Source organism: Pseudochaenichthys georgianus, chromosome 13 (assembly GCF_902827115.2).
Source record: "Pseudochaenichthys georgianus chromosome 13, fPseGeo1.2, whole genome shotgun sequence".
NCBI classification, from domain to species: domain Eukaryota; kingdom Metazoa; phylum Chordata; class Actinopteri; order Perciformes; family Channichthyidae; genus Pseudochaenichthys; species Pseudochaenichthys georgianus.
In genome coordinates this window covers 36,930,384-36,946,852 of record NC_047515.1, presented here as the reverse complement: position 1 = coordinate 36,946,852, position 16,469 = coordinate 36,930,384, and the positions used below count along the sequence as shown (strand labels likewise).

The following is a 16,469-nucleotide window of genomic DNA, read 5'->3' as shown; positions in this document are numbered from 1 at the left end:
CTCTGACATTTGAGTAAGCATATGTATTAGTTTGAGTTTGTTTTCATGCAAAACATTGCCGATACAAATGATAGCTGATCTAAGTCCCATGTTCCTGTGTTTGGTTTCCTCCCAGATGTTGTGCAGTGTTTCCAGAGCGCTGGGCTACAGGAGCGTGAAAACGTTCGTCAGCTCTCACCTGTACTACCTGGTGGCTGAGTGGCTCGCGCAGAGACAGTCTGACGATCGCTACACCCTGGGATCCTTCCCCTTCGCCCTCCTGGACCACGACACAGTCCAAGAGTTCTACAAGTGAGTGACTACACTTCTGTATTTTCACATTTTATACACGAGAACTTGCGCACGGCATAAGTCCCTGTCGTAAACACTTAAGAACCTTTGAAAATCCTTGTGTCTCCTTAAAGGTCCTCCTACCAAGTGTTGATCCCCCACCTGGTCTTCCTGGATGACTTTGAGCAGGTGCAGTCTATCGGCAGGTACCTGGAGAAGGACTGGAAAGAGCTACTGGCGGACTGTTTCCCTAAGATCATGGTCAACATCCTGCCGTACTTCGCCTTGTCGGGCCAGGATGCTCAGGTAGCTCAGAAGAGAGAGAAAGCTACGAAAGTGTACGAGCTGCTCAAAGAGGCCAGCTGTCTGGGCAAACAGGTAAACACAGCCGTTTAAAAAAAGGCCCTGTTAGGGGTTTCACTTTCCTGTAGAGCAGCGGTTCCCAACCTGTGGGCCGTGGCCCCCTAGTGGGCCGCGAAGGCATTTCAAGTGCCGCCAAATAATTTGCAAAACATTATGATTTATGTGGAAACATTTCATTATTAAGATTTTTTTAAATTTGAACCTCCTTTCCTTTCTCCTTCTTGATCCTCCTTAGCAACGGTCGTTACAGTCCTTGACAGCGTTCTGTTCTACTGGATTAACGACGTGTCACATGTTCTGAATTGACCAATCAGAACTTTATTTAGCCTCTGTATTGTTTATGGTTGAATGTGGGCCGTGGACATTTTTTAGATTCTTATGTGGGCCCTGAGTTGAGAAAGGTTGGGAACCGCTGCTGTAGAGTGTTAATAGGTTCATGTGCATGTACATGGTCTGTAAAGGCGGAAATCCAAAAGTTCAGCAACAAATTGACTCACGCTACACATTTTTCCCCATGTTTGTTCCTGTGTCGGCAGCAAATAGACAGTCTGATCCATAGTAACCTAGCGGACATAGTGGTGGAGCTGCTGATGACTCTGTATGAAGGAAGTGAAGAGGAGAACGGAGACCTGAAGTGCTTCATAGGGTAATGGAAGTTCAAATATTTAATGTATTTCTTCATTCGTTTATTCCTCATTTACCCCAGTGTTGATAAAGTTAATAAGTGTGTCTTTCTATAAATCGTAATTGTTAAATGTCTGAATTAACATCTGTTTAATGCCTCTCAGTGAACTGGACCCCGTACCAAACCCACCGTACTTCAGCTCTTATGTGATTAAAGCGACACTGGACTACCTCAGCAAGTGTCACAGTGCAAACCACAAGTCTTTGGTCGCCATCCTGTCAAAAACACCGGTAAGACTTTTCAAAATGTGTAACTACATGTCTTTTAGGACCTGTGTCCCGCAGGTGGCTCTTTCTGTCAGTGGTGGAAAGACCCTGCTCCAAGCGTTTCATCGCAAAATACACTTCACCTACTTTCTTTTCATTTATTTATTTCATACTATCTTTTATAAGACATTTTACCTACATGTCACAGCAGGATTTGGAAAAACTTGTCCATGCTTCTATCTTCAGTAGACTCGACTACTGCAATGGTGTCTTCACAGGTCTCACTAAAAAATCTATTAGAAAGCTGCAGCTGATTCAGAACACCGCTGCTCGAGTCCTCACTGACACTAAGAAAGTGGATCACATCACTCCTGTTCTGAAGTCTTTACACTGGCTTCCTGTGTGTCAAAGAATAGATTTAAAAATACTGCTGCTGGTTTATAAAGCACTGAATGGTTTAGGCCCAAAATACATTTCTGACCTCCTGCTAAACTATGAACCATCCAGATCTCTCAGGTCTTCAGGGACTGGTCAGCTTTCTGTCCCCAGAGTCAGAACTAAACATGGAGAAGCAGCGTTCAGTTATTATGCTCCAAATATCTGGAACAAACTCCCAGAAACCTGCAGGTCCGCTGCAACTCTGACTACTTTTAAATCCAGGCTGACGACTTTTCTTTTTGCCGCTGCTTTTAATTGATATATTCATATCTTAAACTGCACTGTAACTTTTATTATCTTTGCTTTTTGTCTTTGCTTTTAAAGGAGTGTTTTAAAATGTCATTTTATAATATGTTTCTGAATGTCTTTCATTTTTGTAAAGCACTTTGAATTGCCTTGTGTTGAAAGGTGCTATATAAATAAACTTGCCTTGCCTTACATTTTTATTACGTTTATATATTATTTTTTAATGTTATTATTTTTAATTTATTCAATATTTTATTGCACATTCCTCCTTATGTTTATATAACATTCTATTTTATTCAACTTCTATTTTATTTCATTCAAAATTTAAATGAAAATCCGATTCCCCGCTGAAATAATAAAAGTAAAAGCTCCAAAACACAGATGCTAGCACCCAGAAAAAGGCACTATGTTGACACAGGCCTTACATTGACCCAACAACTGTATTTTTTCTCTGCTGTATATAATATTGTTTTAATTGCTGTCCCCTCTCTGTGCTGCAGATCTCCATCCAGAGGATTCTGCTGGCGGTGTGTGAGCGAGCAGCGGAGACGACCAACAGCTACGAGTGCCACCGCATCCTCCTCATGTATCACCTGTTCGTCAGCCTGCTGCTCCGGGAGGTGAAGGACGGCCTCGGAGGAGCCTGGGCCTTCGTCCTCAGAGACATCATCTACACACTCATCCACTACATCAACAGCAGGTGGGCACACACACACACACACACACACACACACACACACACACACACACACACACACACACACACACACACACACACACACACATACATACACACACACACACACAGGTAACAGACGCAGGACTGAGAATAGGCATCAGAAATCCTTTCATCATCCCACAGAGGGGAGCAAAAGGTGCGGACAGCGTAGATAAATCTTTTAATGGACAATTTACTTTAATTTGTTATGTTTATATATCTTATTTCATCTTTTAATGGCCCGTTCTTACTTATATTTATATCATATTTTATTATTTTAATTTGATTTAATATTGTATTTAATATTTTATTAGACATTTTAATAAAAAGATTTATGATTATATATCTTATTTTATCTTTTTTATTGCACATTCTTTCTTGTAATAATTTATTTAATATTTCATTTAGTTATTATATTATTTATTTAATTCTAAAATGACGTAACTTTCAAGAAAACCCAATTTCCCCCACGATGAATAAAGTATTTCTGATTGCACATAAGTGTTTTTGCACATCAGTGCATTTGATAGTGTTTACTGTTGTGTTGTTGTTTACACCCACACTGCTCACTGTGATGTTCCTCTCGTCCTCAGAGCGCTTCAGTGTGACGAGGTTTCTACCCGCAGCCTCTCTCTGTGCTGCGACCTCTTGACCTCTGTGTGTCGCACCGCGCTGCTGTTCTGTGACGACGCTCTGGACTGCCACCTGCAGGTCATCGTCGGGACGCTCACCGCTCAGGTGACCAGCCGGCCCGCGGTCACGCAGCAGGTAAGATACCTCTTCTCAAAAGCTTCTGCTCACATATGAACCTGATAATGAGCACAACATGGAACTCATTGTGAATATTTTGACTTGATTGATATGGCAATTGCGATATTATCCAAGATATTATACGGAATTATCACTTTGAAATGAATGAATTGCAAGTATACGTGCAGACGAATGCAACATCGTTATGCGTAAGAGGCTTGCATTACCTTAAAATGCCACTTGCTGGTGTGTTATGCAGTTGACAGAACAACCATTAATCGCCCAACCAATTGAGAAGCTCAAAATATTCCTTTTGAAACCACAAGAAAACAAAACATTTTTGACTTTTGCATCCAGACAGAAGGTTGGATTATTTGATAGAGGTTTCCAGGACCTATAGAATCTGGTAGACATGTATTCTTGTTTTGCATTTACCCCTGCTTAAGAGTGAAAAACAATCCCTCAGCATTTACGTGCCACTCACTGTCGCTCGTCTCTCCTCCAGGTGCTCAGCCTGTTGCAGTTCCTGGTGATAGAGAATCAGCAGAAGTTAAAAGGAGCCATCAGCCGGTTGGAGCCTTTCCCGGACCTCCCTGAGTTCAGAGAGCTGCGGTCTGTGCAGCACAAGCTCAAATACAACACTGGGACCTTCACACTGAGAGAGGTAATGCCCTAACAATGTCAAAAGTGCCCATAAAGGATGCACACTTGAGTTTTTCCTAAGCCCCGCCTCTGATCCCACGCTCTAGGCTCAGTCTAATGAATGGAGAGAGAAAATAACTCTGGATTTTGCTTTTAGCTCATTTTACAACTTTGACTTCTCTCTGTGTTTGCAGTGGAGCTTCGTGTTTTGGCGATTTTTACATCAAAACGTCCTGGAATCGATCAAAAATAACATTTATAACACAAATCAGTGGAAAGACATGTGAATAAAGTATTTAATCCAGCTATATTTCGGTCACACTCTGCCTCCCTTGACCGCACGTCACTGGTAGAAATGTCAATGAGTTATCAATGATAAAGCAACATCCTAAATCTCATTGCTGACCTATATCCTCAGGAGATAGCCCACTTCCTCTCTGTGACGTCATGTGACTCCTTACTTCTGACCCGACTGGAGGGTCTGAAGGAGCTGACACGGCAGCTGCACGACAACAAGGACCAGATCAGAGAGCTGCTCAAAGAGTGCCACGGTACCAAGCCAGAAGAAGGAAAATGCATAAATAGTTGTGGCATGTTAGGTGTCCTGCGAGATCGTTCTAAATGTCTCTCATCTGCCCTGTAGCCGAGCCCTCTGACAGTATGCTGGTGGAGCTGGTCCTCAGTCTGCTGCAGCTCTGTAAGCTCGCTGCCAACCACCCCGGGGGAGCTGACATTCTGGGTATGAAATAAATATCAGTTTATCCCATTAATCGTGGGGTTTCTCTCGGGTTTTTCCTTCTGCTTTGGGAGGGTCTAAAGATATAGGGTGTTGAATTTTCCAGTATACAGTCCAGTAGTATTTACTTTCGGGGAGTGTTGTAATAAAGAAATGCATGACAAACTGCTGAGAGAAATCAGGTTGGTTGGTTCTTGGTTTTTACTGATGTGCAGTGGTCTCCAGTCAGTGCAACACATGTCTCTCGCTTTCTTTGCCTTTCACTGGTATCCATGGTAAACATCTGCGCTCGTCAAACTTTGTAACGTGATTAATCTGCGTTAACCTCGTCTCCGCAGAGGCGGCCGGCAGCTGTCTGGGAGAGCTGGGTCCGGTAGATTTCTCCACCATTGCCCTGCTGCACGGCAGAGACCCCCTCTATGAGAAAGCTGTTTCTCTCTTCACCTCCACTGAGTCCCAGTGTCTTTACATCATCCTCAACTGCATGAACGATGCACTCACACAACAGCGGTATGCCAATTTCTAGATCTCAGAAATCCAAAATCTGACTACGTATTGGTTTATTTTTACTTTAGGAGATTTATAACACTTACCTGTGTGTGTGTGTGTGTGTGTGTGTGTGTGTGTGTGTGTGTGTGTGTGTGTGTGTGTGTGTGTGTGTGTGTGTGTGTGTGTGTGTGTGTGTGTGTGTGTGTGTGTGTGTGTGTGTGTGTGTGTGTGTGTGTGTGTGTGTGTGTGTGTGTGTGTGTGTGTGTGTGTGTGTGTGTGTGTGTGTGTGTGTGTGTGTGTGTGTGTGTGTGTGTGTGTGTGTGTGTGTGTGTGTGTGCCAGTATTGAGGTGAGGAAAGCAGCTGGTCAGTGTTTGAAGAACATCCTCGCCACTCAGTCCGGGGTCGACTTCTGGGCGCAACACAAAGACAACAGAGACCCCATGCTTACCTACCTCAACCCCTTCAGAAAGGCCAAGAAGACGGTGGGTGTACCAGGTTTTTGTGTCATATCTATCAAATGTATACCAATAACAAATATGTAAATATCAAACCGTACATGTTTTAGACCCATTTTCTAAATAAAAAACTGTTTTACAAACACAAAGCATTGAAATACAAATACGTGTTAGTGTGTTTTTCTGTATGCCCATGGAACATCTGTGTGCCTGTGGTCCCTCCTCAGGGTGCAGCTGTGAGTGAGGAGGAGAGTTTGGGGGCGAGGCAGAAGCTGGAGAGTCAGGACTTCTGGATCCCCCGGGCGGGCGGACACAAGGCCTGGCTGAAGGCTCTGTGCACCGCCCTGCTGGACAGCGGGGGGGTCAGGAGTGAAGCTCTGCTGCTGTCACGACCGCTGTGTCTGGTGAGCACTCAGACGTTTAAAGAGGCCCTATTCTGCTTTTTGGGGTTTTCCTGTTTCCTGTATTGTGTTATCTAGATTTGTGTGCGTGAAAAAAGGTCTGCAACGGCTAAAATCCCTGCGTTTACTTCCTGCCTGTGTCTCCAGGTGAGGGTGGACTGCTGTCAGAGGCTGCTGCCGCTCATCATCCACTCAGTCCTGATGGACGATGTGAACGGCTCCTGGAGGCAGCTGCTCTCCTCTCACATTCAGGACTTCTTCAGCTTTTGTTCCAGAAGCGCTCAGGCCTCCAGCCGCACCGCAACACCGCTCAACTCTGACTCTGGTAAGACTGAGAGTATAGGGGACCGCATATCCACATAGCCCCTTTTTCTGATCGCCAGCATCTTTTTCCAATGAGGACAGAGCGTAAGCTGTCACATGCAGTGTTACGTCGCAACTAGGGGAAAAGGGAAAGCAACATACACCAGTTGGAATTGGTAATTATTACAAGAATATTATGGAATAACAATATTACAAAAATGGAAGGCAAGCAGCCTGGAGCAAACAAAGGGGCCCAAAAGGGCGCAGGTTTAACTAAGCAACCATCAAAGGAAGGACTCTAAAAAGGGAGCCTAATTAAGTACAAAGAAATAGATACTAGCAAATAAATAGCAGCAAAACAACCCTCACTATCAAAGTGGCACAAACTAACAAAAAAGAGGCTGTAGGAAAACACAGGGGGGAGGACTAGAGGACAACAGTCAGCGTAATACACGGGTTGAAGCTAATCTAGACACCAATAATAACAACCACACTAATAAGGACCACACGAGTTAAGCACTGTTAACAGATTTGTCTCCAAGTGAAGAGTAAGTAGCGAGAGGCGTCTGGTCACACATCCAGAACCTCCCGACTGATAGTTGTCCACAGGCTTTGTAGTCGTCTCCGGAAGGTGTGCACTGGGATTGGAGCGTGTCGGGCCCGGCATGCTCAAAATCTTCGGGGCGGGAGATGAGTAGCCAAGGGCATCAGGGCAACCGCACAGCTCATTTACATAGAACGCAGTCAAAGCAGAGTTAACTAGGACCGGGGAGGCGGCGGCCGTAACATGCAGCAATCCAGTTTAGTTTTTTTAGTTTTCTTTGATGAAAGATGGGAGAAAAAGACGCCATGTGGACTCGGGCCCTGAAGAATAATAATAATAATAATTTCTCTCTCTTTATTTACTCACATTCTATGTTTTATTATTATTTTCAGAGTCAGACGCTGCCAGTCAGGGCTTGTACAACAAGACCTCTCTGCGTACCATGCTGGCTGTCATCAACTATCTGAGACACCAACAGAGATCACTGGAGGCGGATAGGTCTGCACATTTTTGTTTCATTATTAATAAATGTTTACTGACTGCTCTTTGTCCTATTGGCTCATGCTGTGTGTGGAGTGTGTGTGTGTATTAAAGGCTGTTGCCCTCTTCCAGTAAGTCCTGCAGCACGGTGTGTGACTCCAACTTCTGGCTGGAGCTGAACTACCTGGAGGTGGCCAAGGCGGCTCAGTCCTGCTCGGCTCACTTCACCGCTCTGCTGTACTCCGAGATCTACGTGGACAAGATCAAAGCTAACATGGAGGAGGGTCGGAGGTATGCAAGAAGGGATCATTTATTAACGTGGGATTTTAAAGCATATCTTATTATGTGTGCCATTAAGACTTTGCACATTTTAAAGAATTGTATTATTTATCTAGTTAATTGTCATAATTAAAATGGGTAAATGCATTAAACTTTTCATGAACAATAAGCAGTTTAATTCTTTTTTAACTGGTTAATTCACAAGATTGACATTTCATTTTCCATACACATTAAATGTTTAAATATGCATTGTACTTCTCCTCCATGATTCTGCAGAACCAAGGCCAGAGCTTCCCGTAGGATAAATTTCGAGGAGAACAGCCAGAGCTTCACCATCTCCAGCCTGACGGAGAAGAGCATGGAGGACACGAACATCAGCCTGCAGGTCACAAATCAAAGCTGTTGCTAATTCAAATGTTTGATAAAGTTAAAAAGATTAATTTCCTTATCTAAGTCCAGTCTAATGACCACCGAGTTCACAACTTGTTAGCTAAACACGCAATATTCTTATGAACAGGGGTATAAAGGTTTATCGTTGGACACTTGTAACCATGTTTTTAATTTAGGAACCACATACGAATGGCAGTAACATATTTAATTAGGTAATTCTCGTCTGTTTCTGCAGGAGCTGCTGATCGAGGTGTATCGCAGCATCGGGGAGCCTGACAGTCTGTACGGCTGTGGGGGGGAGACGCTGACCAGTCCCCTGACCAGGTGATCAGTGATAACCAACTGTTCATTTACAAACATGTTTTTTACTCTTTACGTTTTTCATTAAACTAATGAAAAATAATAATAATTTAGTTTTTAATTATCATTCTTTCTTATCTCCTATCACTTGTTTTTATTTCATGCTGTTCCCCTGCTATTTATTTTTAAACATATTTTTATTTATCTATTTATTCAAAGTCCATATTATTCTTATCAGTATCTGTGAAGCAACTTAAACTGCACTAATATATTAAAATGTGTAAAAGGTGCTATACTACCAGGTGATCAGTAATAACCAACTATACATCAAAAACACATTAATATAATATTTCTGAATTTAAGTTGTAATATTTTTTTCTATTTTATAGTTTTTTTTATTTATCACCTATTTTATTGAATTTAAGTTGTTGAATATTATTGTTATTTTATCAGCCAATTATTTTATTGTAACTACAATTGTATCTTAGCTTCTATCACTAGTTCTAATTTCATGCTGTTTCGTTTCTATTTATTTTTTCTTCCAATATTTGTATTTATTTATTTGTTCAGGGTCCATATTATTCTTTCTTATTTTCTTATCAGTATCTGTGAAGCAACTTAAAGGGGACCTATCATGCAAAATGCACTTTTGTACGTCTTTATAAATGAATATGTGTCCCCGGTCAGGGAACTCACCAAGTGTCAGAAAACACAAACCTCTCTCTTTTCCTCCATATCCAAATATCTAAAATCGGGGCTGCAACGGATCTGATTATTATTTGAATTGTTCTGACGTCAGAAAAGAGGTGCTCCGCCTATATGGGCAACTCTCCACCTATCAGGGGAATGAGAGACCGCTCGAAAGCGCTGGAGACGCTGTAGTACATATGCCAGGCCTGTAAGTGGCGCTGTAGTCTGCCACAAAAGCAGAATCAGCCCTTGTAAAAACAGGGCTGGAAAAGAGCAAATAGAGCGAAATGAGGCATGGATAAAATGCATGATCTGTTTGGTATTTTGAAAAAAAAACTTCACAGACATGTTTTATATAGGTATGGCCCTACAATATATGTTTCAAATATAGCATGATGGGTCCACTTTAAACTTCACTAATATCTTAAAATGTGTGAAAAGTGCTTTACAACTAAGGTGTGATTGCTTAATGTTTAGGATTCGAACCTATGAGCACGAGGCGATGTGGGGGAAGGCCCTGAATTCATACGACCTTCACTCCACCCTGCCAGAGGTCACTCGACAAGTGGGAATTGTGGAGGTAAAATTATGAAGAACAAATTAGATTAGGTCCGATGTTGATGCAGGGTGATGCAGCGTTTCTGTTGTGATGTCTGCACCCACAGGGCTTGCATCACTTTGGTCTGAGCAGCATCCTCGCCACCTACATGAGGGGGCTGGAGAGCGAGGGGCTGGAGTGGGGCGCCGAGCTGCGAGAGCTCCGCTTCCAGGCCGCCTGGAGGAACACTCAGTGGGACTGTGAGCTGACGGAGAGGTGAGGAGGAGGAACACATCAACACAACCCAGAGAATCAGAGGCACCTAATACTCACTTTGTTACATATTTTTTAAATCTAATTTCAGGAGCGAGAAATCCAAACTGGGCTTCCATGAATCTTTGTTCTGTTCCCTGCAAGCACTGAGGGACAAAGAGTTCTCCATTTTTGATGAAACTATGGAACAGGCTAGGTAGGGTAGCTACTGTGACATTTCAATCCTTATAAAAGAGGACGTATTGTGCAATTTTCAGGTTCATATGATTATTTTGTGCCTCTCCTGTGACGTGTTTCCATGCTTTAATTCCACAGGGGTGCGGAGGTGGAGGAGCTGTGCAGAGGCAGTCTGGAGGCGGTGTCCTCTCTGTACCCGGCCCTCAGGAACCTGCAGAGCATCAGGGAGTTGGAGAGTGTGAAGCAGCTCTTCAGCAGGTATTTTAGCAGTCCATGGGTCTCACAATTTCTGATCTTACCTTTATCATGGCCCACAATAACTCATGATTAAAGTATTGTCTTTACAACATTTGAAATTGTTCAAATGCTATCATCAGGTCTGGGAGATATGGAGTATATCAAACTAGACCGACTTCCAGTTAATATGTTTGGTTGTTTGCTTTGTCCTCTTCCCTTCAGGCCCTTCTCAGACGTGTCCCTGCGGGCGGTATGCAGCCGCTGGCGGCAGAGCTCCTTGCTGCTCGCTGACAGCGACTTCTCTCTGGTGGAGCCCATCCTGGCCGTGCGCTCAGTGGCCCAGCAGACCCTGATAGGCAGGGTGGGAGACCCCGACAGCTCCCAGTACCTCAGCTCTGTGCTCACTGAACACCTGATGGAGCTCTGCAGGCTGGCCCGCACGGCCGGGAACACACAGGTAGAGAGAGAGAGAGAGAGAGTGTGTGTGTGTGTGTGTGTGTGTGTGTGTGTGTGTGTGTGTGTGTGTGTGTGTGTGTGTGTGTGTGTGTGTGTGTGTGCGTGCACGTGCATGCGTGCGTGTGCGTGTGTGTGCCTTTATTTTCCAGTATAGTTATTGTCACAAATATTGAATCCGACTACAAAATAGTAACAGTGTTGTGATTGCTGTACAGCTGGCAGAGCGGGCGGTCCTGCAGATGAAGCAGCTCGGTGGTGGGGGGGGTTCCTGGGAGTCGTCACCTGTGTTGTCATGGCGACTGGAGGAAGCCCAGGTGTTCTGGGCGAAGGGAGAGCAGGGCCTCGCCCTCGGGCTGCTGAGACAGATGATCCACAACCTGGAGGAGAAGGTCAGAGGAGATGGAAATATAGCCTCTTTGGTTTCTAAAGTCATAATGTAATCCACTATTTTTCACATTGTAATAATGTTTTCTAAAATAATTTTTTTTATTCTACAATATACACAAATATATTTGAAACAGTTTCAATACTAATTTTCCAAACTATCAAGACACCAGTAATCTTGCACATTCCACTCTTGCTAACTCACTGACATAATTGCACTTTCAGAATGTCAGAGGCTTTGAACGTGTAATATAACAATAAGAATATAAATCTGTAAGACTAAAATACAATAAAGTAAGTTATTAATGAAATAACAAAAACAGAACAATATTTTACAACCTAATTCAAATAAAGTACTTTCTTCTTCAAATCATCTTAATCAATCGCTTTTGAACATGTGCACTACTAATATTATTAATTTTAATAAAATAAAAAGGTTATGTTACTTAAAATATTGCTTTATGTATCTTTTAATTCAAATCTAAATCTTTCCCTTTAATTGGTATACAATATCAATATTTTTTAAGGTTCTGTATTAAAGTAAAAAATGTGAGTACTCTAACGGCCCGTCCACACAGCGGCGTGCGTTGACGCTTCCCCATTCACTTTGAATGGGGTGACGTCACTTTTAGCCGAAATGCATCGTGGGAAGCGACGTGGAGCGTAGCTGGCGTGGCTCGCTGCAAAAGTTGAGCAATGTTCAACTTTTGACGCCTCAGCCGTCAGCCAATCGAATCATATGCCAGTACAAGCTCTAGCCAATCAAACCGCTGCTTGTGTGTCAGGGGCGGGAGATTGATGTGATTGGGTGTTGGTCGAGTTTCAGACACGCCCGCCGGCAAGCGTCAGCGCACGCCGCTGTGTGGACGGGCCGTAACACTACATTGCAACAAAATGTAACCCACTTTGAGCCATTTCTAAACAGTGCCGTCTTAAACGTAATGCATTACATTATTTTAAATAACTAAAAACGAATAGAAAGTCTGTATGTTTTGTTTGTTGCTGTTCAGGTGGACTTCAACCCAGCAGTTGTTCCGGTCTACACCGAGAGTCTCCGGCTCTGTGGGAACTGGCTGGCTGAGACCTGCCTGGAAAACCCTGGAGTTATCCTGGAGAAATACCTGGAGAGGGTAAGAGGAAGAGAAGAGACAAGACGTATTGTACAGCTAACTGTTTTCATAAAATAGTGGGGTCTATAGTTCCTGAAGAACTTGTAAAAGGGGTTGTAGAGATTAAAAATGTTTTGTCAATCAATGCAAATAAAAAAAAACAGTTACAGTTGAGGACTATCTGCTGTTTAGCACACACCTTTATGTCATGTTTATGTGATTTGAGAAGCTGGGGAAACGGGTCTCAAAATATGTAATATGTGTAGGTTGAATAGTCTTGCTGAAGAACACACATTCATACACACATACCTCACACAGAAAGGCAGTGTCAGAGAAATCAAAGTGTTAACGGGACACTGTGACGTCTCGTTGTCTCTCCTGTGCCAGGCGGTGGAGGTGATCGAGGAGCAGTCCGGCGTTCAGGACTCGCGGCTGCTGGGTCAGCGCACCGAGGCCTTCCTGTCTCTGGCTCGCTTCTCCGACGCGCAGTACCAGAGCATTGACAAATACATGACCTCGTCTGAGTTCGAGAACAAGCAGGCGCTGCTGGAGAAGGCCAAGGAGGAAGTGGACCTGATCAAGGAGAAGAAAATGACGTCCAACAGGTCTGTGCTCTCATGATTCGTGTTATTTCTTTCTAAATAGGGTTATTGAAAGGGAAAACACAGAGTGGAGTTCGATGCGTTTGCTCAAAAATAAAATAAAAAACGTTTACATGTGCAACAAAGAAAAGAGGCCTTTTTTTAAACAAATAAGCAAAACTCACTCGAATAAAATAACAAACAACTTAGGTATTCTTTCTTCTTGATAAGGCTTATATAACTTAATAACTTAAAGGGTAGTTTAACGGTTAGAAACTGTTCCTCGACAGCGTCTTTCCAGCAGGTTGCCCATCACTGTCCCTTTAGAGCAGTGTTTCTCAAACTTTTTCATACCAAGGACCACTTAACCAATAAAAAAACACTCTCGGACCACCTAACTCCACAAATATCCAAAAACACATCGTTTTTTACAAATCGCCTAAAAATGGTACAAACAAGTGGCCACATGTGTGATGAAGGTGTTTATCTGGGCTATATCATGCAATCGAAAGTGAAAGTTAAGCTTGCTCCATTGTGGAGATATTCCCGCGAGAGTGCGGAAAACTTAAATGTATTTATTTATTTCAAATGTGAAATTTTACCAATATACTCACGGACCACTAGGGGGCGCTCACGGACCACCAGTGGTCCGCGGACCACACTTTGAGAAGCACTGCTTTAGAGGAGTTGACTACAGACGTCACAATTAGGTGGCCTTTCTTATAAGATCAAAATACTGGCTCTAACAACACCAAAAAGGAACTTTATATGGCCCTAATAGATGGTTTTGCTTCCATATTTTTGCTTGATCTGACTTCCCAGGTACACGATAAAGGTGGAGAGGGAGATGGAGCTGGATCAGAAGGCTCTGTCCAACCTTCAGGCGGACAAACAGCGCTTCCTGTGTAAGGCGGTGGAAAACTACATCCAGTGTCTGGAGCAGGGGCAGGAGCACGACACCTGGGTGTTTCGCCTGGCTTCACTGTGGCTGGAGAACGCCGACGTTAAGGCCGTAAACAACATGATGAAGGTTAGTGAGAGGCTGGGGCTGAGGAGGGCGAATCATCCATTTCTCTCAGGAAGGATCTCAGCTGAGGGAAATTACCCAGAGAGTCTACGTGTCAGCCATGATAAGCTGTTGGAATTGAAGGTACTTCCTTTATTATCTCCTTTAGTTTAGGATACACTGAAACATCGTTAAGATAAAAGGAAAGGAGATTATGCTGTCCCAGAATACCTTGCAGCCGCTACATTTCAAATGGCCGCTCACGGAAACAACCCATCGTTAGAAACGCAGATTGTAGTTAACCCCCTGATGTTTCTCACTGAGGTTAAGTAGAAGTGGATAGGAAAAGAGAGAGGAGCTGCTTTATTTGACTATTTGACAGTTGCATAGTATTGCATTGCATTTTAGGCAAGGCAAGGCAAGTTTATTTATATAACACAGGTTGATTCAAAGTGCTTTTCAAAAATAAAAGACATTAAGAAAATGGCATTTAAAAACAGTCATTAAAAAGCAAAGATAATAAAATAAACATTAAAAGAAAACATATATGAATAAAAGTTTACAGTGGTTAGAAACGTTGCTATCAGAAACGTTGCTATCAGAAACAATGCTCGACTGTTTGGACGTAATACGGTCGGTGTTTACATTAGCATCGCTAACACTCAGAGCTAACCTGTACTGGAGAGCATGTGTGTGAAGAAGCAGGAAATGAAAAGGAACTCACCTTGTGGTATAACCGGCAAGAGAGAAAGCCTTTGAGCTCCAAACTGTTTCAGATCCTTGATAATCCATGATATGGCATTTCATCACCGCAGTATCTGCCGGTAGAATCTCCCGCATGAGCTCAGCCCCCTCCTTTTTTCTTTTATCAATTTCCTTTTTTTTAAAAAGCTTTATACCCCAAATCAGCACGTTTGAAACAGGAAGTGAAATAGAGAGATATGAGGCATGGCTAGAATGGGTGATCTGTTTGGTAATTTGAGCAAAACACTTATTTTTATATATCTGAGACCTATGCTATTGCCTAAAATAGCATGATAGGTGACCTTTAAAGATGAAAGTCTTTAGACTGGCTCAATGGTTTGAATTTCACTTATTTTGCGTTTCAGAAAGGGGTGAAGCAGATCCCTTCCTACAAGTTTCTGCCTCTCATGTACCAGCTGGCTGCTCGCATGGGAACCAAGATGGCCGCCGGCTCCAGTGAGGACACGGGCTTCCACGATGTCCTCAGCGAGGTAATGCAACACTCACTTAAAACACAATTACATCATAGCTCGAGCCGTCCATCTACAAATATATTTTCTTTGACCAGTGAAAACACAAGACTTTTTAACTTGATGCTGGATAATTTAAGAAAATGCTGCTTGACATGTTTTCTCCTCACAGCTGATCTGCAGAGCATCTCAGGAGCATCCTCACCACACGCTCTTCATCATCCTCGCCCTGGTGAACGCCAACAAAGACGAGAACTTCTGCAAGTCGCGTCTGACTAAGAGCGCTTCACAGCAGCCCTCACAGTTTGACCTGGTGAGACTTTCAATAGATAGTTCTCCTTTTGTGTGTGACTTAAAACCGACGCATATTCATGATGTGGTAAAACAAAGGAAAGTACGTGAGTCAGGTAATTAAAGACACCATTTAAAGTTCTCTCCTGGATAAAATCATGATATTAACACCTCTTTTCACCCTCTGTCTGAAACCAGAGCCCAGTCTGCTCTGATTGGTTAGCTGGCCGGCTCTGTTGTGATTGGTCAACCGCTTAGAGAGGTCCCGCCCCTTAGACTTTCACGTACAATGTGTTTGAACGCTAGCCCATATAAGAGCAAGTGTTACATAGTGATGTCACTATGTTCTGGAAGTAAACAAAGGAGGCTTTTTCAGGCGGGGGGGGGGGGATTTGTGGGAGAGAAACTCCTTCTGGAGGGAACACAGGGATTTTAGAATGTACAGCCCATTCACATGCACTAAAACCTATAGAACACACTTCAGGAAAGGGACGACAGCAAAAACTGGGCCCGCTAAACATTCGGTTTTTACAAGCGATGTTTTTCTGGTGCAGGAGCGTTCAGATGTGGCCCGGAAGATCATCAGTGCGATAAAGAAAAAGAAAGGAAAGATGATCCGGGGCTTTGAGCGTCTGTGTGACGCCTACATCACTCTGGCATATATGGACGTCAGCAGGCACAAGACTGAGACAAGTGAGTACTCTGTGATCTCATTTTCTTTTATTCCATTTCTCTTTGATGATTGTGAGATGGGGGGGGGGGGGTGAAGACGCATCTTGTTTCTGACCCTGAAAGGCGAATTCTGCTTTGTGTCCTT

The 16,469-nt window shown here is 43.3% G+C and overlaps 1 protein-coding gene across 1 annotated transcript in view; it reads left to right on the top strand.

The window, feature by feature from the left end:
• The window catches only part of atm (ATM serine/threonine kinase), a 36,299-nt gene that overhangs the window by 13,370 nt on the left and 6,460 nt on the right, over positions 1-16,469 (top strand). The window contains exons 25-53 of the mRNA XM_034097058.2: positions 116-291; positions 405-648; positions 1,170-1,279; positions 1,422-1,548; positions 2,709-2,908; positions 3,520-3,694; positions 4,182-4,340; positions 4,737-4,869; positions 4,962-5,057; positions 5,393-5,564; positions 5,885-6,026; positions 6,227-6,403; positions 6,548-6,725; positions 7,640-7,745; positions 7,860-8,018; positions 8,283-8,391; positions 8,632-8,720; positions 9,864-9,966; positions 10,052-10,200; positions 10,289-10,393; positions 10,513-10,632; positions 10,834-11,068; positions 11,283-11,456; positions 12,462-12,581; positions 12,948-13,165; positions 13,964-14,171; positions 15,257-15,382; positions 15,534-15,674; positions 16,207-16,345. Coding sequence (XP_033952949.1) covers positions 116-291; positions 405-648; positions 1,170-1,279; positions 1,422-1,548; positions 2,709-2,908; positions 3,520-3,694; positions 4,182-4,340; positions 4,737-4,869; positions 4,962-5,057; positions 5,393-5,564; positions 5,885-6,026; positions 6,227-6,403; positions 6,548-6,725; positions 7,640-7,745; positions 7,860-8,018; positions 8,283-8,391; positions 8,632-8,720; positions 9,864-9,966; positions 10,052-10,200; positions 10,289-10,393; positions 10,513-10,632; positions 10,834-11,068; positions 11,283-11,456; positions 12,462-12,581; positions 12,948-13,165; positions 13,964-14,171; positions 15,257-15,382; positions 15,534-15,674; positions 16,207-16,345 — 4,390 coding nt within the window. The remainder of the gene's footprint in view (positions 1-115; positions 292-404; positions 649-1,169; positions 1,280-1,421; positions 1,549-2,708; positions 2,909-3,519; positions 3,695-4,181; positions 4,341-4,736; positions 4,870-4,961; positions 5,058-5,392; positions 5,565-5,884; positions 6,027-6,226; positions 6,404-6,547; positions 6,726-7,639; positions 7,746-7,859; positions 8,019-8,282; positions 8,392-8,631; positions 8,721-9,863; positions 9,967-10,051; positions 10,201-10,288; positions 10,394-10,512; positions 10,633-10,833; positions 11,069-11,282; positions 11,457-12,461; positions 12,582-12,947; positions 13,166-13,963; positions 14,172-15,256; positions 15,383-15,533; positions 15,675-16,206; positions 16,346-16,469) is intronic.